This window comes from Macaca mulatta, chromosome 13, assembly GCF_049350105.2.
Source record: "Macaca mulatta isolate MMU2019108-1 chromosome 13, T2T-MMU8v2.0, whole genome shotgun sequence".
NCBI classification, from domain to species: Eukaryota; Metazoa; Chordata; class Mammalia; order Primates; family Cercopithecidae; genus Macaca; species Macaca mulatta.
The window spans coordinates 51,131,176-51,156,617 of record NC_133418.1 but is presented as its reverse complement, the minus strand read 5'-3'; the positions used below and the strand labels follow the sequence as shown (position 1 = coordinate 51,156,617).

At 38.4% G+C, this 25,442-nt stretch overlaps 1 protein-coding gene across 4 annotated transcripts in view; it reads left to right on the top strand.

The window, feature by feature from the left end:
• The window catches only part of ALMS1 (ALMS1 centrosome and basal body associated protein), a 218,818-nt gene that overhangs the window by 192,396 nt on the left and 980 nt on the right, over positions 1–25,442 (top strand). For all 4 annotated transcript variants that reach the window (XM_077959164.1, XM_077959165.1, XM_077959166.1 and 1 more), the window contains 6 exons: positions 16,098–16,218; positions 17,380–17,583; positions 17,897–18,138; positions 18,897–19,080; positions 19,928–19,991; positions 25,149–25,248. In XM_077959164.1, coding sequence (XP_077815290.1) covers positions 16,098–16,218; positions 17,380–17,583; positions 17,897–18,138; positions 18,897–19,080; positions 19,928–19,991; positions 25,149–25,248 — 915 coding nt within the window. The remainder of the gene's footprint in view (positions 1–16,097; positions 16,219–17,379; positions 17,584–17,896; positions 18,139–18,896; positions 19,081–19,927; positions 19,992–25,148; positions 25,249–25,442) is intronic.

Below are 25,442 nucleotides of genomic sequence, written 5' to 3'. Positions count from 1 at the left end.
TTTTGAGTTAATTTTTGTACATGGTATAAGATAAGGGTCCAGTTTCATTCTTTTGCATGTGGATATCCAGTTATCCAAGCAGTGTTTGTTGAAAAACTACCCTTTTCCCACTGAGTGGTCTTGGCACCCTCGTCAAAAATCATTTGAACATATACGTGAGAGTTTATTTCTGGGCATGTTTTCTTATTTCATTGGTCTACTTGTTTGTCTTTATGATAATATCACACTATTTTGATTTCTGTTCCTCTGGTGATATGTTTTCAAATCAGGAAGTGTGAATCCCCCAACATTGTTCTTGTCTTTCAAAATTGTTTTGGCTATTCAGGATTTCTTATCATTTTTAATGATTTCTTGCTATTTCCAATCTTTTTTGTTGATTGCTATGTAATACATGTTTCTTCAAGTCGGTTTTTTGTTAACTTAGCAACTATGTAATCTAATTAACTAATATGCTTTAACCACTTTCACAATCTATCACTATCAGATATGAAACTATCTATTGGCTCTATCATATGAAACATTAAGAAACTGATTTTACTTCTTCCCATCTATCCCCCACATAATTTTCCCCAACTAACCGATAGTGGTTATATTTTGTGAATTTTGTATCAGCTCATTTATAGTAGTAGTATTACTACATTGACTAGCTTCTCTTTCAAGAATTAGAATATTTTACTTCCATTTTATAAGATCATGAGTTATTTTATATTAGTTGTATTTAAATATAGGGTCAGTATTTAACCAGGAATCTTTTCACATACCTATTTATGAGTTTGTTAATTTCAATCTGTTGCTTGACTAGAATGTTACATGTTCAGGAGTGATCGTCTTTTATGTTCTTGCAAATTTGAGACTGTTACCTTTATGTACCAGAACAACTGGGTTGGATATAAAAGTTTTGATTAACAGTTCTTAATTCAAAACTCTGTTAATTTTGCTCCTCTTTTCTGGGTGCCAGTATTTAATGTTTGTGTTAGCAGAGGCAACCCTGATTTTTTTTCTCCCTAATAGGGGTCCTAGTTTTATATGTGTATGTGTGTGTATATACACACACACACACACACACACACACGTGTATATATATACATTATATATATATACACATATATATACACAAACACATATATATACATATATACACACACACACACAAAGCTTGCTTGTTTCTTTATTTCCATTGTTTGGGGGAAACAGGTGGTGTTTCATTACATAGATAAGTTCTTTAGTGGTGATTTCTGAGATTTTGGTGCACCCATCACCTGAGCAGTGTACACTGTACCCAATGTATAGTCTTTTATTCCTCATCCGCCTTCCACCCTTCCCCCCCCAAGTCCCAAAATCCATTATATCATCCTTATTCCTTCGTGTCCTCATAACTTAGCTCCCCCTTATAAATGAGAACATACGATATTTGGTTTTCCATTCCTGAGTTACTTCACTTAGAATAATGGTCTCCAACTCCAGGTTGCTGCAAATGCCATTATTTTATTCCTTTTTATGGATGGGTAGTATTCCATGGTGTATATGTGCCACATTTTCTTTTTGCATTGGTTGATAGGCATTTAGGCTGCTTCCGTGTTTTTGCAATTGTGAATCATGCTACTATAAACATGCATGTGCAAGTATCTTTTTCATATAATAACATATTTTCCTCTGAGTAGATACCCAGTAGTGGGACTGCTGGATCAAATGGTAGTTCTACTTTTAGTTCTTTAAGGGATCTCCATACTGTTTTCCATAATGGTTATACTAGTTTACATCCTCACCAATATTCCCTTTTCACCATGTCTATGCCAACATCTATTTTTTTTTTATTTTTTTAATTATTTATTTATTTATTTTTATTATTATTTTTTTTTAATTACTCCTACAAATTATGTTCTTGTAGGAGTAATGTGGTATCTCATTGTGGTTTTAACTTGCATCTCCCTTATAATTAATGATGATGAGCTTGCTTTTTTTTTTTTTTTTTTTTTGAGATGGAGTCTCACTCTGTCACCCAGGCTAGAGTGCAGTGGTGCAGTCTTGGCTCACCACAACCTCTGCTTCCCAGGTTCAAGCGATTCTCCTGCCTCAGCCTCCCAAGTAGCTGGGATTACAGGCACGTGCCACCATGTCCAGCTAATTTTTTTGTATTTTTAGTAAAGATGGGGTTTCACTGTCTTAGCCAGGATGGTCTTGATGTCCTGACCTCATGATCTGCCTGCCTCAGCCTCCCAAAGTGCTGGGATTACAGGCGTAAGCCACCACACCTGGCCAATGATGATCATTTTTTCACATACTTGTTGCCTTCCCCCCAACGGAGTCTCGCTCTTGTCGCCCTAGCTGGAGTACAGTGGCACAATCTCTGCTCACTGCAACCTCTGCATCCCGGGTTCAAGCAATTCTCCTGCCTCAGTCCTCTAGAGTAGCTGGGATAACAGGTGCCTACCACCAGCCCAGCTAATCGTTTGTATTTTCAGTATTTAACTTTTTGTTTTTGTATTTTGTATTTTAGTAGTGGTTTCACAACATTGACCAGGCTGATCTCGAACTCCTGACCTCAGGTGATCCACCCGCCTCAGCCTCCCAAAGTGCTGGGATTACAGACATGAGTCATTGAACCTAGCCCATTTGTATACCTTCTTTCGAGAATTGTCTGTTGTCCTTTGCCCACTTTTTGATGGGATTGTTTGTTCTTTTCTTGCTGATTTGTTTGAGTTCCTTGTAGATTCTGTGTATTAGTCTGTTGTCGGATGCGCAGTTTGCAAGCATTTTCTCCCATTTTGTGAGTTGTTTGCTGATTATTTCTTTTGATGTGCAGGTCCCATCTATTTATCTTTGTTTTTTGTTGCATTTGCTTTTGGATTCTTGTCATGAACTCTTTTCCTAAGCCAATGTCTACAAGAGTTTTTCCAATGTTATCTTACAGAATTGTTATGGTTTCAGGTCTTAGATTTAAGTCTTTAATCCATCTTGAGTTAATTTTTTTGTAAGGTGAGAGATGAGGATCCAGTTTCATTCTTCTGTATATGGCTTGCTAATTATCCCAGCACCATTTGTTGAATAGGGTGTCCTTTCCTCACTTTATATTTTTGTTTGCTTTGTCAAAGATCAGCTGGCTGTAAGTATTTGGCTTTATTTCTAGGTTCTCTATTCTGTTCCATTGGTCTTCATGCCTATTTTTATACCAGTACCTTGCTGTTTTGTTAACTATACCCTTATAGTATAGTTTGAAGTCAGGTAATAATGAGGCCCCCAGATTTGTTCTTTTTGCTTAGTCATACTTCAGCTTTCTACACTGTTTTTTGGTTCCATATGAATTTTAGGATTGTTTTTCTAGTTCTGTGAAGAATGATGATGGTATTTTGATGGGAATTGCATTGAATATGTAGATTGCTTTTGGCAATATGGTCATTTTCACAATATCAATTTTGCCATCCATGAGCATGGGATAGGTTTCCATTTGTTTGTGTCATCAGTGATTTCTTTCAGCAGTGTTTTTTCATTTTCCTTGTAGAGATCTTTCACCTCCTTGGTTAGGTATATTCCTAAGTTTTGTTTTGTTTTGTTTTTTGTTTTTTTTGCAGTTGTTGTAAAAGGGATTGAGTTCCTGATTTGTTTCTCAGCTTGGTCTTCGTTGGTGCATAGCAGTGCTACTGATTTGTGTACATTGATTTTGTATCCTGTAATTTTACTGAATTCATTTATCAGATCTAGGAGCTTTTTGTATGAGTCTTTAAGATTTTCTGGGCATACAGTCATATCATCGGCAAACAGTGACAGTTTGACTTCCTATTTTCCTGCTTGGGTGCTCTTTATTTTTTTCTCGTCTGATTGCTCTAGCTAGGACTTTGAGTACAATGTTGAATAGCAGTGGTGAAAGTGGGCATTCTTGTCTTGTTCCAGTTATCAGGGGAAATCCTTTTAACCTTTTCACCATTCAGTGTAATTTTGGCTGTGGGTTTGCCATAGATGGCTTTTATTACCTGAAGGTATGTCCCTTCTATGCCGATTTTGCTGAGGGTTTTAATTATAAAGGGATGCTGAATTTTGTCAGATGCTTTTTCTGCGTCTTTTGAGATGATCATGTGATTTTTGTTTTAAATTCTGTTTGTGTGGTGTATCACATTTATTGGCTTGTGCATGTTAAGCCATCCCTGCATCCCTGGATGAAACCCACTTGACCATGGTGGATTATCTTTTCGATATGCTGTTGGACTCGGTTAGCTAGTATTTTGTTGAGGACTTTTGCATCTATGTTCATCAGGGATATTGGTCTGTTGGTCTTTGAAAAGATAAATAAAATTGATAGACCATTAGTGAGATTAACCAAGAAAAGAATAGAGAAGATCCAAGTAAGCTCAATTAGAAACAAAATGGGAGATATTACAACCAATACCACAGAAATACAAAAGATCATCAAGGCTATTATGAAAACCTTTACACATACAAACTAGAAAATCTAGAGGAGATGGATAAATTCCTGGAAATATACAACCCTCCTATATTAAATCAGGAAGAAATAGAAACTCTGAACAGACAAATAACAAGTAGCGAGACTGAAACAGTAATTTAAAAAACTGCTAACAAAAAAAAAAAGTCCAGGACCAGATGGATTCACAACTGAATTCTATCAGATATTCAAAGAAGAATTGGTGCAAATCCTACTGAAACAATTCCAAAAGATAAAGAGGGAATCCTCCCTAAATGATTCTATGAAACCAGTATCACCCTAATACCAAAACCAGGAAAGGATATAAAGAAAACTATTGACTTGCTCTTTCTGTGTTTCTTTCTGCCCTGTGCTGTCTCCCTTGCAATCTCTGCAGTCCAGGCCCTCTTCTCTCTCTGTGATCTCTTTGCACTCTGTCTGCTTCTCTGTTCTGTCTGCCTCTGCTCACCCACACCTGCACTCATGCCCCACATGCCCCACCCTCATTCTCTCTGTTTCCCACTGTGTCTGTTGTGTGTCTCTATTCTTCTTCTGATTACTCTTTCCTCCCCCACCCTTATCTCTTATGGTATTGCTATGTTTGTCTCTGTGCTTTCTCTGTGTGTTTTCACTCTTTTTCTTTCCTGTCTCTCTTCTGCAGTTCTGTTTCTTGGTGTCTAGTTGTCTTGTGGTGGGGGAGAAAGGATAGTTTACTACTGTCAGTATAAAAAGTGAAGAAAAAAGGTCATTCAGCAGTTTTTCTTTATGAAGAAAAAGCTGAAAATGGTGAATAATTTCTCTGTATTTTAGATCTCTCCTTAATTATATTAGCTCATGTTTCCAGCAGGTGGGGAAATAAACAACACAAGCAAACTACCAAACAGAGACCTCCATGAGAAAAGAAAATGAGAGCTTTACGTCCAACTAAATGTTTATCAATGTTTCATATATTTTTATAAAATGGAGTTCATATCAGACTTTACATGCCTATATATGAAGAGAAATTACACTCAAAAGCAGCATCCTGAAATCCAAAGAGTAAATTTTTTTATATGTTACAGAGAAAGAGTTAAGATATAAAACTATGTATACATATTATAATCCAAATACACATACATATATGTGTATATATGTATACATATCAATATCACTGGAGCAAAATATATGTCATACATAGAACAAAAAACAAATTATTATAAAAATATGAATTATGATTTTTTCTTTTATATTTTTATCTATTTTTTACAAGAAGTATGTTCTAATAAGAAACCATAAAAGTTGTTTTTGTTTAACAATAATAAAAAAAGGTAAGCCAGACTGATAAACAGAAAATGTTAGTTATAAGCTTAGAAGGTGAATTCTCAAATTTCTCATTGACTTCTATTTTGGGTGTAAGAGACCATTTTGAGCCTCCCAAACTAGTCATAATGAACTCTTCTAGAAGTATAGTGAAATAATAGGATTAGAGAACTAGTATACATGGTTTCTGTGCCATAAAGTACGGTTTTCTTTTAACTTCCGGTGCCAAGGGTTGAGTTAAATGTACTCCTCAGTTCATGACCCCTCTTTTAAAATTTTATCACCATATCCCATACTCATTTCTGTCTCCCCATAGGAAACCAGTCTTATGTAAATAAATATGTTTCAGGTTACACGAGTTCTTACAAAATACTTCTTTTGTAAGTATGCATGAACTTTCATATATAAAAGGTACACTATTATTTTTGTTGTGTTCACTAAGTTTTGTATTTTCAAAGTCTGCCTACATTGCTGTAAGTATATCTAATCCAAGTTTCTAATTGCAAAATGCTCCATGGAGTGCAGCTACCCATTTACCCATGAACTTCTCTATGAAGGGCACCCACATTGCTGTCAGCTCCCCAGCAACCACAGAACATGGCAGTGCTTGTCTTTTTCCATGTCCTCTTATGCATCTGTCTGAAACTATCTTTAGCATATATACCCAGAAGTGGAATTCTTGGCTTACAAACTTGTATACTTAATTTCCTATATTAGTACCGAATTGCTTTCCAGTTCATATTCCTACCTACAGTGCATGAAAATTTCCATTTCTACTTCTCTGCTAGTTATTTCTAATTTTTATCAGAACACTAGTAAAACAAGTTTCTCTACCATGGGAAGATAGGGTTTTTTTTTTTTTCTTTTTCTTTTTAATGAGATAATACTTGTCTTGAACATCTAGAGTATCTCTTTAATTTCCATGGGAAGAGAGTTTTTTATATACTTTACAATGCTTTCAACCAGAATACATTCATTTGTTCATTCATCCAAATATAATTATAGAATTGACAAAAACACAGAGTGACATACTTTAATTAGCTTTTTTCAGATGGGTACATATGAGTAAGAAAATATATGGAAAATTTTTATAACGATATTTTAAAACTTGATTTAAGTATCTGGTAAAACTTCATTGTCAAAATACAGTATCCACAGTTGTTCCAAATACCCATGGAATATTTACAAAATTAATTGTACATTAGACAAAATATTGATGCATTCTCAAAGCAGAAATTTTATAAGTAAGCCCATATTCTGTAACTGTAATACAGTAAAATTGAACTTAACGACTATAATTTTTAATTTCGCCAGTGCTTTAAATTGCATTTCTATTAGGTTTCCAATTTGCCATTTACATTTCTTACTTTGAGAATTACCTTTATGTATCCTTTGCCTGTTTTTCTCTGAAGGCTTTTTTCCTGTTCATTTTTGTAAACGTATTTGGAGACCACTGTAGTTACTGTTTTTTAAATTATATTTTGTTACTTTTTTTTTTTTTTGAGATGTCTCGCTCTGTCACCCAGGCTGGAGTGCAGTGGCACGATCTTGGCTCACTGCAACCTGCGCATCCCAGGTTCAAGCGATTCTCCTGCCCAGCCTCCTGAGTAGTTGGGATTACAGACGCGCGCCACCACGCCCGACTAATTTTTTTGTATTTTTAGTAGAGACGGGATTTCACCATGTTGGTCAGGCTGGTCTGAAACTCCTGACCTTTTGATCCACCCACGGCCTCCCAAAGTGCTGGGATTGCAGGCATGACCCACCGCACCTGGCCACTTTTTTTTTCTTTTTTAGATATGTGGTCTTGCTGTGTTGCCCAGGCTGATTGCAAACTCCTGGCCTCAACCAGTCTTCCCACCTAAGCCTCCTGAGTATCTGGGACTACAGGCATGTGCCACTGTGCCTGGCTTCCTATTGATTTTTAAGCATTAATTACATTGTGTTAATACTGGAATAGTATTGTTATATACTTCTTTATTTCTGTGTTCATGCTAAGAAAGATCTTCCAGCCTCAAGATTTGTTTTTAAAAAATTATCCTGCTTTACTTTTGATACTTTTTGAGGGATATGAAAGCTTTAAGCTTTAATTTAAGCTTAAGCTTTTAATCTACATGGAATTTATTTTTGTGTGTACAGGTATAAATTTATTTGCAAATGGTAGCTAGTTGCCAATAAAGATTTTTAAATAAAGTAATGTCAATAAATGAATTTAGAAAAATCTAATGTTCTTTTGTTAAGCTAGACTCCAATCAGTTAGAATTGGTAAATAATTGGCATGGTTCTTTTGAAATTTCCATTCAAAACAACTGAAATAACATATGGACACCTTATAAAAATGGACAGACCTGAAGAGGAAATTAATTCTGACTGAAATATGAAGGAGTTTTATTTATTAAACTTGAAGTTGGATCAGATCATCTAAGTGAAAATATCTAACAAGCTAGATGGATCTGACCCCATGAGGATATCATGAGTGAGATGAAGATTTTAGAGTCATCCGTGTAAAGGTGGTGGTAATTCTCATAGTTATGAAAGCCAAGAGGAAACATATTTGGGAGAATGCAAAGAATAAACAAATGTATAGGGCTACTTCCAGGTCATCATTTTTCAAAGCTGATAGAAAAACCTTTGGGAAACATGCTGTCTAGCTCTGTCACGCTCTACAAAATTGTATGATCATTTGTCAACCTTCTGGTTTTCCTATGAGTTAATTGAGTGTTTTAGCTCTTGGTTCATTTTCTTTCTGTCCAACCCAAAGCCCTACCGTTATCTGGGAAACTTTATTGTCCCATTAGAGTTTTTTGACCTCAGTTGTAATGATCATTGACCGTAATAATTTCCACTGCATTTTAGCCATACATTCTCTTAACTATTGTTTGAATTTTGGATTCACTCAAAATTGTTTGTTCTCTGCAATCTTTACTTCTTCACATACCAAAACAAATTTTTCAAGAACCTGTTATGCAGGCACAGCACATTGTTAATTTTCTGAGGAAGATTTTCCATAGTTTTCTGATCAACCACACTGGCAGAAATAGATAACTAGTTCTAATTTACAAAAGGTAAGTAATAGTTACCACCTGAGTTCCTGCTTCTGCAACCTTTTTTCACTAGGAATTAAATGTATGTCAAATCATTATTTTTTGGACAGACACTTGGTAATTATGTCACCCCTTGTTGGTGATTAAATTTTATTGAAAATATACTTGCTAGTTGACACAGTTCTAGAAACTTTTCACAAGAAAAGACAGTCTTTTGGTGCCATAGACTATATTTCTCATTTTGACTCTGACCGTTTTATCAATGTGTGTCTCTGGTCCTAAACCTGAGTGATTATAAATGAATTAGCATAAACCCATGCCTCTAAAGGAAAAGCATTCCCAGCAGGCACCTGGCTGGCTGAAGGCCAGCAGTACCAATCCTCCTACCTGAAGAATAGCAGTGTAGGGTCACATCAGAAAACATGGCCCTTTTCCTATGCTGGATATGTTTTTCTAAGCTCAGTTTCCACCTAACAAGTAATTTTTTAATGAAAAGCTTTTGTTTCTAGGTCTGTCTCATGTCTTTAATCAATAAATATGGGAATGAGTCTCATTTAGTTCTTAAATAAGCTAAAGAGTACTACAAAAATCCCGAAACATCTCTGAGATGGTGTGGTTACTTTCTATTCTTAGTCTCGTGTAAGACAGCAACAGGTGAGTTTGCTCTCATAATGGAAATTAAGACAGAAGCAGCCAGCCAGCATATATTTCCTTCCAAGATTGTGTGCAACAGAAAGCCTAACCCATGGTGGCTGACAGTGTCATTTAATATATAGTCACCTAAAGCTTTATGTGTCAGCTCCATTGCAGTGGGCTACTCCACACCCAAGCCTGAGGGATGAGGAGATTATTAGAGGAGAAGCGTGGGACTCTCCCACGGACTAAGGAAAGTGGACCATTGTGGTTTACCGACCGCATGTATAAATGGATTCAGAAGGAAAAAAAAAAAGTTCTATCCCATGATGGGTCCTCAGCACAAATTGTGGGACACGAGTGCAGGTGTGTGCATTGTGATTATTGCGAATCTGTGGATGGATTCAAAAATCACATGGCATGGTTCTGATAGTTTGTGCTTGGCCCAGCTTTAGAGTAGTGCTCCATCACACCTACAGCATTTAGTGCCCACCTTTTTGTTAGGATTGTTTGTTGTTTATTACATGAAAACAACACTGTTTATCACCTTCCAAAGTTGGTCTTTTTCTGATTTCGGTAACATAGGAGATGCGGAACTATAGAGTATAAGCTTTTGTTCTCCAAACAAGACTTCATAGTCCACATTTTTTCAGTTTGCATACAATAAAGTGCATTTTATGCCTTTCTTGACTTATTTCCCATGCCGTAAACTTCACCTGTTTAAAGTATACAGTTTATTGGGTCTTGTTATGGTCACAGAATTGTGCAACCATCACCATAATCTGATTTTAGAACATTTTAAACACCCTCCAGAAAAATCCTGTAACCATTAACAATCAATCTTCATTTCCCCAACCTCCCACCTCTGCCACAGCCTGCAGGCAACCACTAATTACTTTCTGTTTCTATGGATTTGCCTATTCTGGCCCTTTCATATAAATGGAATCACACAGTCTTTTGTGACTGACTTCATTCACTTAACATAGTATTTTCAAGGTTCATCCACATCATAGCAGGTGCTCATTCCTTTTAACGGCCAAAGGACATTCCATTCTATGAATATACCACATTGTATCTATTCATAAGTTCATGGACATTTGTGTTGTTTCAATTTTTTTGTCTATTATGAACAAAACTGCTATGAACATTCATATGAAAGCTTTTTTGAGGGCATATGTTTTCATCTCTTGGGTATATACCTAGGAGTGGAATTAATCATACGGCAACTCTATGTTTAACCATTTGAGGAACTGCCAGACTTTTCCAAAATGATTGTACCATTTTACATTCCCACCAGCAGTATGTGAGGGTTTCAATTTTTCCACATCCTAGTAAACAATTGTTTTTGCCTCTCTCTTTGATTGTCATCTTCCTACTGGGCTGGATAATTATATTGGGTTGAGAGAGAATTTATTCTTAGACTGTTTTCTATTTTTAAATGTTTACCTTTTTATAGGCAAGCATTACTAAATGAAAAAGAATTTCAATGAAAACGGAAACATTCCAAGGCTTCTCATATAACCCAGTGTAATTGTGTGTTTTTTCACACCCTGTGGTGCACACCATGACTGCTTGTGTCCTTTGGAAGTGCAGGATGTTCACAGAAACTCAGACTTGGAAGGGACTCTTGGAGTCCTGTGATCCTACCCACTGCCATCAACACTTCTGCTGCATCTGCACCAAGTGACAGGCCACCCTCTAGTAGCTCCACCTCTCACGTGCTGCACCAAATGACAGGCCACCTTCTAGTAGCTTCACCTCTCACGTGCTGCACCAAACGACAGGCCACCCTCTAGTAGCTCCACTTCTCACGTGCTGCACGAAATGACAGGCCACCTTCTAGTAGCTTCACCTCTCACGTGCTGCACCAAATGACAGGCCACCCTCTAGTAGCTCCACCTCTCACGTGCTGCTTATGGGGCAGCAGTTCCATTTGCCTAAGGCTGCAGTTATCAAAGGCTTTAACTTAGATCCAATATCTCCTTGCATTGGAGTATCTGGCTCTGCTCTCAGAGCTGCTCTCCGAAGGCACAGGAAACAAACCTAGCCCTCTGCCTCTCGGGCCTCCTTTCCTGATGTGTTTTCTCTCAGGTCTTCACTCCATGAACCATTCCACATGGGCTGTGGTTTCTGCTCTCCTTTCTGAGTTTGGCAGCTTTCCTGGGTATAAGTTTGTTGGTGTCTTGTTTTTAAATATGTCCCTCTCAGCTAAGCTTGTTGTGCTTCAGGTAGTGAGAACGTGTTGACCAACACAACTTATCACCTTCATTCAGTGGCTGGACCATGTCTGTGGCCTAACGTATGTTATTCCTGTTGAACTCCTTAAATCTTTACTGCCACACCCTTCCCCACAAGTTTTTGTTTTGTTTATTCTCATTTCTTGAACTGGTAATACAGTACAACCACATGTACAAAATATTTGATCAGGAGTGTCCTTCCTACTCCTGTTCCCCAGCACCCAACACTCCTTCCCAGAGGTATACAATAAAATTTCATCCATTTTAAGTATACAGTTAACTTTTAGTAAATTTACAGAGTTTCGCAATCATCACCACAATCCAGTTTTAGAACATTTCTGTCATTACCAAAAGGTCCCTTGTACCCCTTTGCAGTCAATCCTCATTCCCAGCCCCAGGCAACCTCTCATCTGCCTTCTGCCTCTTCTGGAGATTTAATGTATATAGCATCCGATGTGGTCTTTTGCATCTGCCTTTTTTTGTTAACATAATGATTTCAAGGTTCATCTGTGCTGTAGTATGCATCAGTGGTTCCTTTTTGTTGCTGAATAGTATTCCATTTTATGGATATACCACATTTTGCTTATCTTTCAGTTGATGGACATTTGGATTGTTTGATTTTTTTGAATAATGTGAATGCTGCTATTAATACTTGTGTAAAAGTTTTGTGTGGGCATACATTTTCATTTCTTCTGGGTTTTTACTCAGGAGTGAAATTGGTCAGTCATACAATAGGTTTATGTTTAACTTTATCAGAAATTGCCAAAGTGTTTTTCCAAAGTGGCTGTATCATTTTACATTCTTTCCTGCAACGTGTGAGGGTTTCGGTTTCTCCACTTCCTTGTCAACACTTGCAGTTGTCCACCTTTTTATTTATAGCCATTCTACTGGGTGTGAACTGGTATCTTGTGAGTTTAATTTGAATTTCCCTAATGACTGATGATATTGAACATTTTGTGTGCTTATTGGCCACTCTTACATCTTCTTTGATGAAGTGTCTTTTTAAATCTTTTCACCCATTTTAAAATTAGGTTATCTTCCTACTGAGTTGAAAGAGCTCTCTATATACTCTGGTTACAAGTCCTTTATCAGATGTATTTTTTGTAAATAATTTCTCCCAGGTTGTGGCTTTTGAAGTGCAAATGGTTTTAATACAGTAATGACGAAGTCCAGTTTAAACTGTTTCTTTTATGGATTGTGGATTGTACTTGGGGTGTTATATTCAAGAACTGTTTGCCTAACCAAAGTCACAGAGATGTTCTCCTATGTTTTTCATCAAAAGTTTATTGTTTTAATTATTATGTTTAGGTCTACAATCCATTTTTAGTAGACTTTTTGTGTGTGGTGTGTTGTCTAACTTCATCTCTTTGCATAGGGATATTTAATTGTCCCAGCATTATTTGTTCAAAAGAATATTATTTTCTCCAATTAGTTGCTTTGGCCCCTTTGTTGAAAACTAATTGATCACATATGTAAGACTTCATTTGGAATTTTCATTCTGTTCCATTGATATGTCTATATATATATATATATATATATATATATTTTTTTTTTTTTTTTTTTTTTTTTTTTCCTTAAGACAGAGTCTCACTCTGTTGTCCAGGCTGGAGTGCAGTGGTGCAATCTCAGCTTACTGCAGCCTTTGCCTCCCAGGTTCAAGCAATTCTTCTGCTTCAGCCTCCCGAGTAGCTGGGACTACAGGTGCACACCACCACGCCCAGCTAATTTTTGTATTTTTAGTACAGACCGGGTTTCACCACATTGGCCAGGCTGGTCTCGAACTCCTGACTTCCTCATCCACCTGCCTCAGCCTCCCGAAGTGCTGGGATTACAGGCATGAGCCACTGTGCCCGGCCAATCTGTATCTATCCTTATATCAATACCACAATGCCTTGATTGCTGTAACTTTTTAAGATTTGAAATCACGAAATGTAAGTCCTCTACCTATCTTTTTTTTTTTTTCAGTAACTTTTGGCTCTTGTGGTCCTTGCCATTTCCATATAAAGTTGAGATCATTTTGTAGATTTCTTGAAAAATGCTTGCTAGAATTTTGATAGAGATTGTGTAGAATCTACAGATTAATTTGGGGATAATTGCCATCCTAACAAGTTTGAGACTTCCAATCCATGTATGGTGAATGTCTCACCATTTATATTGACCTCTGATCTCTCCCAGCAATGTTTTCTAGTTTTTAATGTGCAAACCTTGCACTTCTTTTGTTAACTTTATTCCTAAATATTTTATTCTTTTTGATGCTATTGTGAGTGAGATAGTTTTCTTAATTTTATTTTCAGGTTGTCACTTGCTAGAACATAGAAATACAATTGATTTTTTATCTTATTAATCTTATATTCTGCAACCTGGGTAACCTTGGTTATTAGTTCTAGTTCTTTGTGGATTCCTTAGTATTTTCTACAGAGAAGATCATGTCATTTGTAAATAAAACCAGTTTTACTTCTTCCTTTCAATCTGGATTCTTCTCTTTCAGAGACATTTTATAAATAAAAAAGCAAACACCTACATATACTTTTTAGTACCTAACATGCTTTCTTCCCTTCTTTTATAGCTGCAGAGAAGGTATAATGTATTTCATGTCAGTCACTTCTTTTTTATGTTCCTTTTTTTAAGGAGAAAATAAAAAGATTTTTTTTAACATCATGGTAGTCTCTAGTTTTATATTAGTGTTTTATATTTTACCATCTAAGTCATCTGTTCTTTCTAAAATGCAGATTTTGTTTCCATTTCTGGATGGGGAAACTGACACAAAGAGGTTGTGTCTTGCCTAAGTAGAGACTGCTAATAAAGGGAAGACCTGAAACTGGCCTAGCTGTTTGGAATCCTGACACAGAGCTTTTTTTTTTTTTCCTGCATCAAAGTTGCTGCCATTCCTCCTGCCTAATGAGCAGACCTTTACAATTGCCCCTACTAAACATGCTCTGATTTAGCCCATCATTCCTGTTATTACTTGGGATCCTGACAGAGGCTCTCTCTCTGATGAGTATTGTATGTAAATTCTCCTGTTTTCCCTATCTCTAAGACATTTATGTGTAAAATCTTAAGAAGGAATAGCCAGCACCAAACCCAGTGATTGCACACAGTAATTGCTTAGTAAATATTTGTTGTCAAAAGCAAGATGCACCACTCAGTAAAGACATCTCTCTGTTTTGAAATTATGTTTGGATAAGGTTGGTTCAATCCGTTATGATTCTATCAACTTGTATTATCATCCAACCCATATAACTCCATCTTGCCCTCAAAGATGCTATGAAATGTTTTGGCATTTTGTTCAAATCTAGGTACAGTATGCTACATATTCTTTTGGTTAGCCAGTAAAATGACCTTATCTACTAGAGAAAACAAGGCTAACCTGGCAGGGCATGCTCTGCCTGCCTGACTGAGCCTGGCTTAAATCTGCTCATCTTTTTTTTGAACAGTTCCTAGCAAATTATCTGATTCGTAATGCATCCTAAGTTTTACATGTCATCAGTGTTCATCCCACTAGTTTGCAATGCCTACCTTTCTGACAAAGTATTTCCTTTCTTCAACTGTCTAATATAGATCTTCCTCACCAAAATTCTGTTACAAGTTTCTTTGTGACTCTGGAATATGGTTTATCTAGCTCAAGGGATCAGATATCCTCAGTTTCCCATCCTCACCCAGGCTTTAATTTACCTCCACCAGACCTGCCTAAGTAGAAAATTCCCTGGCATTTATTCAAAATATAGATGCCCAGACCCTTCCCCTAGAGATTCCAATTCATTATTCTGGGTTAGCCTCCCTCTGTCCTTATTAACGATGGAGATATTAACAATGAACAAGTTTAAGAAGTACTATTTTACACTATAATATTGTGTTCAGCTATATCTTGTTAATCTTTTTGTCATCTACTGACATTCCACCATCAGCTGCAATCTCAGAAATTGCCTTCATTGCTCTACTTGCTCTGAACATAATTAAAAGGGCTTTGGGACTCTCTAATACTTTTTGCAATACTCTACTCATCAGGACGTCTCACGAGCCTTGCAGGTCTTTGGTGTTTGTCTTAATATACGTGTCTGAGTCGGCTCTTAATTGGAGAGCACTGTCTTCAGTTCATCACTTTTTTTTACCTATCTCCAGCCCTCTTTATCTCACATGAAAATTATATGCAGGTGTCACTTCAGAGTTTCATTCTGAAGATACATCAGACTAATGTTTGGCTAGCATTCTCTTCAGAGTTTTTCCAAGCCCAGTGAAAATAGCCAGGCTTTTTTTGTCTTACCACCTTACAGCAGCTTCAGTCCTATCCAACTACAACATTCTCCCTATCACAGATACAAGGCAGCATGTTCACAGTATCTCAAGCTTCTTCTAAATGCATCTCAACAGTTTGAATTGGATTAGAAAGAGGACTTGTTGGCTTGCTTATCCTGTGGGTAACTGTGACATTGACTGCAGGTAATAATAACAAGATCTATTTTATTTTTCTAGGTAGCAAACCATGTGATTTCTTCTGACTCTATTTCCTCTTCTGCCAGTAGTTTCCTGAGCTCGAACTCTACTTTTTGCAACAAGCAAAATGCACACATGTTAAACAAGGGCATACAAGCAGGTAATTACTTGAATCTAAACTTTTTCATTGAAATACATTGAAATGGCTCTTAAACATATAAGATACTCAACCTCAATCATAATAAAGGACATGAAGATAAAACTATATCCAAGTGCCAGTTTTCATCTTATCAGATTGGCAAAAATTCAAGTTTGATGGCAAGTTTGTGGGCAAGAGTGTAGGGAAGTGGGTTCCCTTGTGTATTCCAGTGAGAGTAGAAGTTGGTTCACTATGAAAGACAATTTGAAAGTTCCTATCAAAATTACTTTCACTCAGCATTTTTACTTTTGAAATGTCTGCTATATACTATGAATATGTGGAATTTAACCTAAAGATATACTTGCATATGTGCAAAATAGTGTACAAAATTAACCACTAAAACATCATTTATAGCAGGAGATTAAAATGAATTTAGGTGTTCCTCAATAACTGAATGATTACATAAATTATTGTATATCTAGATAATGAATGAAATTCTGCATAGAATGAGGAAGCTCTGGACTAACATGGAAAGATCTCCAAGGCATATAATTGATTTTAAGAAAAGGTACAGAACAGTGTATAGCATACTACAATATGAATTTTTTTTTTTTTAATGAAAGAAAGAAAGGAGGGAAGAGAATTGCTTAAATGTGCCAAATGAATTCTCTGGAACCATATGGGGTTGTGAACAGAATATATGAAGACCAGAAGTAGGAAGGAGGATTTTTAGCTATTGCCTTTCTGTTCCTTTTGGTTTCATAAAATAAAAATAAATAAACTTTCATCTTGATTTGTTTCTTCCCCTCAAATCCTGTCTTTACTTCTGTCAACCTCTCCCTTACCTGGGTGACTACCAAAAGGAATCTAAGTATTTATTGTCTTTCTGACTTGGGATCAGAGTTGAAATCCTTTACCCTTTGAACCCATATTTGTTCTTCTTTCCCTCTAATACCTAAAATGACTTACAAATAAAACCCTTTCTTTTTTCTTCTCCCTCTTTTTCCCTCCTACTCTCTCCTGTCCTTCCTTCTCTTCCTCTCTCTGTCTTCCCATCCCTCCATCCCACACAAAGGGATTGTATTTTTGAAACATTAAAAAGGGTTCACGTACTCACTTGAATAAACCTGTCAACTCAGCCTCAAGGTTACTCCCAGAGACACCTATGATCCTTCCCCTCAGGTAACTTGGAGATTGTGAACGGTGCCAAAAAACACACTCGAGATGTTGGGATAACTTTCCCAACTCCAAGTTCCAGCGAGGCTAAATTGGAAGAGGACAGTGATGTGACTTCTTGGTCAGAAGAAAAACATGAAGAAAAACTGCTCTTTACCAGTTATCCTGGAGACAGAAAGTTAAAAAAGAACAAGAAGAATTCTCATGAAGGTCAGTTTCTCATTCCAGATCTTGTAGTAAAGAAACTAGTGAATTTCAAGTCCCCTGCGATGCTGACTGTGTGTTTCCAAGTGACTCTATGTGGTCCCCACCTACCCCCAGCCACCACCTTGTCAGGTTTTCAAAGTCCAGCACTGCAGTTACACAGTCATCCCTGCAGTGAAACCAGACTCAAGGGCACCCTGTGGCTGCTGACAACTGAGACCCTTGAGGGACTCTATTATATGCATGTCCTTGATGAGAGCTGGGTGGTGCTGTAAAAAAGCGAAAAATCTGTTTTCCTTCTAAAAACTATTTCCTGTAGGAGTTTCCTGGTTTGTTCCTGTGGAAAATGTGGAGTCTGGATCAAAGAAGGAAAATGTGCCCAAGACTTGGGGCCCTGGCGTCTCCTGGTTTGAACCAATAACCAAGACCAAGCCGTGGAGGGAGCCACTGCGGGAGCAGAACTGGCAGGGGCAGCACCTGGACGGTCGGGGCTCCCTGGCAGGCCCAGGCAGAGAGGATGGCAGAGACCCACTGAAGCCGTTTGTGAGAGCAACCCTGCAGGTGTAGTGACGTTGACTTAACTTTAGCCCTACGTGTAGGGAGAAGAAGGGCAAGGCACAGAGAAGCTGGCTGTGTCACTTGGTGAGCTGAGGTGTAGGCCCGAGACCCTCTTTTCTAGCACTCTGCAGTTCACCTGTTTTCACGCATGAGGGCTGGGTTTCTCATCGTCCATCAAAGGCTGCCTTACTCTTAACCATAGATGGTGCATCACCCTCAGGATCTGGGGACAAGGCCACAGGAGGGAGGATTTGCAGTTCTGCTTATCGGCCTTGTGGGTCCTTGTGTGTGGAGGGCCCAGAGGCCTGACGCTTGTATGGCCTCATGTGTGTTCCTTCATGTCCTCAACTGCTGTTTCTGCTCCATGTCAGATTTAAAGGAAACCAAGTCTCTTCTGATATGTCCCTTGGGGGATAAAGGAAATGTTATTAATGATGTATTTGTTTGAACAGATCTTTAAAATAGCACTGTAGGCAGAGCTGTATTGCATTGATGTTTTGGAGAGTTGTAATTGCCATAGTCTTAGTTCCTGGCCTATGCTGAAGGCACGTCTTTGTTCACTGCGGGTTCCAAGCTGGAGCTCTCCCCCACAGAGAGGTGTCGGGAGATTTTTCAACTCTAGATATTTTCTCGGCATTTGAATCAGGCTTCCCCATACCTCTTGGGCAGGTGGTGTTTTTCCAGGCATTTGGAGAGTAGATTGCATCATTAATGTGAGGCTGAGCATTTTCTCTTTTTTTTTTTTTTTTTTTTTTTTTAAGGAATCGCTTCAGTTTCACAGACCTGACTTCATCTCCAGCTCTGGGGAGCGGATAAAGCGCCTGAAGTTAATAGTCCAGGAGAGGAAGCTGCAGAGCATGTTACAGAGCGAGCGGGATGTGCTATTCAATATTGACAGGGAACGGCAGGGCCACCAGAATCGCATGCGCCCACTGCCCAAGAGAGGTACGCCCTGCGCGTTCACTTTCCTATGAGTGGAATAGAGAAGGCAAGGTCTGCTGCTGTGCTGCAGAGCCCTGCTAAAGGCCAGGCCAGGCCAGTTACATGGGCAGACAGCGACCTTTTGCTTGCCAAGACTCAAACCTTAGCTATCAGAACCTCCCCCGCTTCGGCACATTCATGATCCAACTAAGCCCAGTGACTCTGGCCCTGTCCCTGCGTCTTAAACCAGCTTTGTGTCTGTGAGCAAGTTAGTTCCAAAAGTATATTGATTTTTCCTGAAAAGATGGGGCTGATTCCAGGCTTGCTTACCTCTTAGGATGGTAATAATTAGAATACTACTAATAATAAACACCTAGTCCTTACATCTTGCCCAGGCACTGTTCACATTAGTGCTTACAACATTCTCAGTAGATACTATTAATATATTTACTTTATAGTAAGAAAACTGAATCAAAGGGAGATTAAGTACCTCTCCCAAGATGACATACCCAGGTGTGCTGCTGTGGATCTGCATTCTTAACAATTATGATAATCAGACCTTGATAAAATAATGAAAGCTGTGAAGACTACAAAGCACTATCTAATTCTTTCATCCAACCTTACCTGGAAACTGGCCAGTTTTTTAATTCAAAGCCTAGTCTTTGCTACAGAGTGTTAGGTCCTTAGGGCCTTAGGCTGCTGTCCCTGTTACCCTAGTCTAACCCTGGCTTGCCTTGGTCATTGCTCCCCACCCAGTCTTGCCAGCTCAGAGTAGGGGCACGAAATCCTAGCAGCTCCCTCTCCCAGCTCTTGCACCATACCCTCTGGGTTAAGTCACAGTCCACTGAAAACCCTTTCTTCTCTTGCTTAGTCTTCCTGGCTGTCCAGAAGAGCAAGCCTATCAGCAAGAAGGAAATGATTCAGAGGTCCAAACGGTAAGACCAAGAAAACAAGAGTACGTATACAAGTGTAAAGCAGGCCAACAAGTGGTCAGGAGCTCTGGCTTGCACCCAGAATAAAGGCATTATGCTCAAGTTTAAACATTATGAGAAAGTTGTGAGAGTCATTTCTCACTTATGGCACTGAAAAAAAAAAATAGCACATCATGGTATGAATGACTCATATGCAAAAGATGAAAAACTCCTCACTGATTTGCATGCTTAGGATCCTTTTTATTAGAAACCTAAATTTAAATAAAGAATATTTTAGGCCAGGTGCGGTGGCTCACGCCTGTAATCCCAGCACTTTGGGAGGCCGAGGCAGGCGCATCACTTGAGGTCAGGAGCTCGAGACCAGCCTGACCAACATGGTGAAACCCTGTCTCTACTCCAAATACAAAAATTAGCCGGTCGTGGTGGTGCACTCCTGTAATCCCAGCGACTCGGAAGGCTGAGCAGGGAGGATCCCTTGAACCTGGAAGGCAGAGGTTGCAGTGAGCTTAGATAGCGCCACTGTACTTCAGTCTGGTAGTCTTAGAGTGAGACTCCATCTCAAAAAAAAAAAAAAAAAAAAGATTATTTTGAAGTAAAATTAAATAAGTTTTTGGGCCTCACCTTTTATTTTAGCAATCCCATTTCTAGGAATTGATCCAATAGGGTGAGAAATAACAGTGTTCTCCAGAATACATTAAGTTAAACTTTTTTAAAAAATTAAATTTCGAAGCATGTGAACACTGTTACCACTTGTGGTCTTTAAAAATAAGTATTTGTGCCTATGTAGATGTGTATACTTTTAGATGCATAGAATGTTTCTGGAAGACAGAAAAAACTGATAATACTGATTGCCTTTGGAAAGGAGAACTGATATAGTAGATTTTTTGACTTTTTATAATTTTCGAATTTTGTGCCGTGATGAACGAACATTAGCTACTCATTAATTAATTGATTTGAGTGTTGGGTGTGGTGGTACATTTCTGTAATTCTGCCTACTCAGGAGTCTTAGGTGAGAGAATCTCTTAAGCCCAGGAATTTGAGACTGCAGTGAGCTATGATCACACCATTATGCTCCGACCTGGGTAACGAACTGAGACTCTGTATCTAAAAAATAATAAATAAATTTTTAAAAAATTAATTCATTTCAGATATTCATATATTGATCATGAGAATGCCAGAGAATAAGTTAAGGTTGACTTTTTTAGGCATTCATTGGAGACTTGCTTTAATAAGAATAGTTTCTTAGTTGGCATAATGCTTCTGAAGTAACGGTGCTTTAAAACCATTTATCTCATGGACTTGAAGCATTCCTCTTGAAATCTTGTTTTTACTCTCTATCTAGTCAGCCCTTATAGGCAATCCAAAGGAATGCTTTAGATGCTTTAGTCCAGTGGTTCTCAGAGAGTGGTCTATGGGGTCCTGGAAGTTGCTGAGACCCTTTCAGGCGATTTGCAAGGTCAAAATTAATTTCAGAATGACACCAGGATGTTCTGTGCCTTTTTTGCTGTGTTGGCTATTTGCACCAATGATACAATAGTAATGCGAGAGGAGTAAAACCATTGGTGTCTTATCACTATTCAAGACAGTGGCACCAAACGATACTAGTCTAGTAGGCATTGTGTCCTGCACAGCCTCCCGCCAGGAGTGTGATGGAAGAACAAGGAAACAGTGTAAATGGAGGTACACAGGAAGCACTTCCTTTGCACAGTGAAAGATGATGACTGTTTCAAGGAAAAGCACTTATGCCATGGTTTGTGTCGTGAGCTGAACCAGCTGCCTTTTTCATGGAACGTGACTTTTACTTGAAAGAGTAACTGACAGAAAACCAATTATTCTGACTTGTGTTTGTAACAGACATTTTCTTGAAAATGAAAAAGTGAGTCTGTGACTTCAGGAAAATGTCCAACGGTATCTGTTGCCAAAGAAAATGTGAGTTTTCACGCCAACAACAGAATTCTAGAAAACTTGTGTTGACCACCATGGGCTTGACGACTTCTTAGTACTTAGACCTTTCTGATGAGATAAGCAGTGACGTTAACAAATGTGATGTTTTTCATGTTACATAAATAAATTTGTCAACATTTGGAAGAGCTGCATAACTCCCTGGACCAGGATTTTCCAAATGATTGTTGCTTTTTGTTACAAAATCAGGGAATAGAAGATTCATTGAAATAGTACAAGGTAGACTGATGGATATTTATGTAACAGAATAGGAAAAGTTTACTGACATGTTTCCAGATTCTGCCTTGCAACTAATTTTTAATAAACTACCACTTGTCAGCCAGGCACAGTAGCTCACGCCTGTAATCCCAGCACTTTGGGAGGCCAAGGTGGGCAGATCTCTTGAGGTCAGGAGTTCACGCCTGGCCAACATGGTGAAACTCTTCTCTACTAAAACTACAAAAATTAGCTGGACGTGGTGGCGGGTACCTGTAATCCCAGCTACTCTGGAGGCTGAGGCAGGACAATTGCCTGAACCTGGGAGGCAGAGGTTGCAGTGAGCCAAGATCGCGCCACTACACTCCAGCCTGGGCAACAAGTGCGAAACTCTGTCTCAAAAAAAAAAAAAGAAAAGAACAGAAACTCTCACTTATCAAGTTTGGGTGTAGTATCAAAGAGAATCAAGAGTTACCCGAAAAGAATAGTGCAATAACTTCTCTCGTTTCCAAGTACGTGAACAATCTATATGTAAGCTGGATTTTTTTAATGCATACTTTAACCAGAGCAAGAAGGGACAGCATACTTAATACAGAAGCAGATATGAGTCCAACTGTCTTCCATTAAACCAGACATTAAAGAGTTTTCAAAAAAATGTAAACAGTGCCACTCACTAAAATTTTTTGGTTTGCAAAACATCTTTATTTCTCATTAAAAATACAGGTTTCTTATGTTATTGTGTCACAGGCTTATTTTTATTTCAAGTGAATTAAAAAATAAAGTTTTTCTTAATTTTTAATTTTAATTTTTAATACAGTATCAGTAGATAAAACCTACATTGGGATCTTCATCGTTTAGGAGTGTGAAGGGGGTCCTAAGTCTAAAATATTTGAGAACCACTGCTTCATTCTAACTCAGTCACAAAATGAAATTAGGGAAATTATACAGGGTTTGTTGTGGGGCCGCTACTTATACTCTCACCTCAGCAAGAGCAGTCCCTGCTGTAAGGGCCTAGGAAGCTTGCCTACAGGAAGACAGGCAGGATGTCTCCTATAACATATCAATGCTTTCAACCAGAAATATACTTATATGGGTGGATTTAGTGCCCATCTTCTGGAGAGACTTGAGTTTTTAAACTGGCACATTATCATTAGGTTACTTCTATTCATGTTTATTTCTTATGTGGCCTCTTTTCAAGGAAGTGATCTGTTTCCATCTGAGAATCTTAACTATCTTCTAGTAACTCTTAATATTTAGGAAAGTACAACCCAGACCCAGCAAGTTAGGGTCACAGCTGGGGTTAGAGCCCGGTGTTTGGCCTTCAATTGTGTCCTATTGAGGATTTGTATCTCTGGAGCCTGTGTTACTCATCTTTTGTCATCATCTGTCTCTATGAAAGATATTTAAAGGTTCCTGTGAGAAGGAAAGATTTCAAGAGGAAAGAACATAGCTCTTTTATTTGGAAGTACTTGTTCCAGAGTGGCCTTCAGGAGACACCTTCACCTTCTCTAATATGTTTCCTGCGGAGCCCTGCATCAATCTAGTGATTTGTTTTTTCCAGATTATAGAAAACTCTGGGAAATATAGAGAAAAGTAGAAAAAAGAAAATGAATATCACTTATCATCCTTCCATCTAAACATAATACTAGTCCTATTTTTGGTGGGAGGTGTGGGAATTTTGCAGAGACCTGCATAACACACACTTTCTTCCCTCAAATTGTAGATCATACTGCATATACAGGTTTGTATCTTGCTTTATTTTACTCAACATTATGTTGTGAACCTTTCCTGTGACATTCAAAATTCTGAAACTTTTGTTTCATGTACATGAAACATACTTGTAACATATACATTCCATTATACTTCATAATCTATTTAACTGTTGTTTTGTTGGAAACGTATTTACAATGAGAGTGCATTTATCAAATGCACATTTGTGTTTCTCCCAACTTAAAATCATTGCCACCCAACCCCTGCTAGAACAGATCCCATGTTTTTCACGTGGCCACAAGATGCTCTGCAGCCCGCCTCACCCTCACCCTGCCTGTTTCCCACCTATTCCTTTACACTCCTTTTCAGGAAGCCTCGACTCCATTTTTACCAATACCCATTTTCCCTGCCTTGAGTGTCTTCTGCCTTTCTCCCCATTCGCTTTCTGCTCTTACCTTTTTTTGTTTGTTTGTTTTGCTTTTTGAGATGGAGTCTCACTTTATCGCCCCACTGGAGTGCAGCAGTGGGTCAATCTTGGCTCACTGCAACCTGTGCCACCCAGATTCAAGCAATTCTCTTGCCTCAGCCTCCTGAGTAGCTGGGGTTACAGGCACCTGCCAACGCTCCCACCTAATTTTTTTTTTTTTTTTTGTAGTTTTAGTAGAGACGGGGTTTCACCATCTTGGCCAGGCTGGTCTTGATCTCCTGACCTCATGATCCACCCGCCTCTGCCTCCCAAAGTGCTGGGTTTACAGCCTTGAGCTACCACACCTGGCACTCCTATCTATTCTTAAGACCCAACTTACCTCTAATTTCGTCTCTGGAGCCTTTCCCAGCCTCCTTCTATAAGACTATGTTTCTTCTCTAGAACGTTTTATAGATGTGACCATTTTAGTACTTTCCCATAATTTTGCTAGTGTTTACAAATACAATAGTAACACTGTTCATAATCTTATATTGAAACCATCCATTTTTGCATGTAGAGTAGAAAGCAGAAGTTCACCTTTCCCTGATTTATCTCACTCCTTTCCCCACTTTATCCCACTCCTTTCCCAGACATAAGCACTATTAGGATTTTATTGTGTTTGTATTTCTCTCTCTCCCTTTCCAGATTGTGAGCCCCCAGGCCAGAGTTCTCTGTGCTGGAGTTTCTAACGAGGCCCACGGCCTTTCTGGGAGGGATGAGCTCCTGGAGAGTGGGAGGCATAGGGAGGGATGGTGACAGGAGATCTTGTGCCTCTGCACCCTGGTAACCTCCCCACTTTCTGTCCTTTCGCTGGTGCCATTTCTAAGGATTTATGAGCAGCTTCCAGAAGTACAGAAAAAGAGAGAAGAAGAGAAGAGAAAATCAGAATATAAGTCATACCGACTGCGAGCCCAGCTATATAAAAAGGTCAGTGGGTCCTCTGTCTATAGTGGGATGGATCAGGTTTATTGGGGGAAAGAGAAATGGAGAAAACATGTTGCCTCTTGAGTATACAGTCAGAATGAACCACATTTGAGGAATGAACTTAGAATGCACTGGACCAGTATTGAAATTTGGAAGAAGGCATCTGTAATTAGACTTCAAATCAGGTTTAGTTCCCC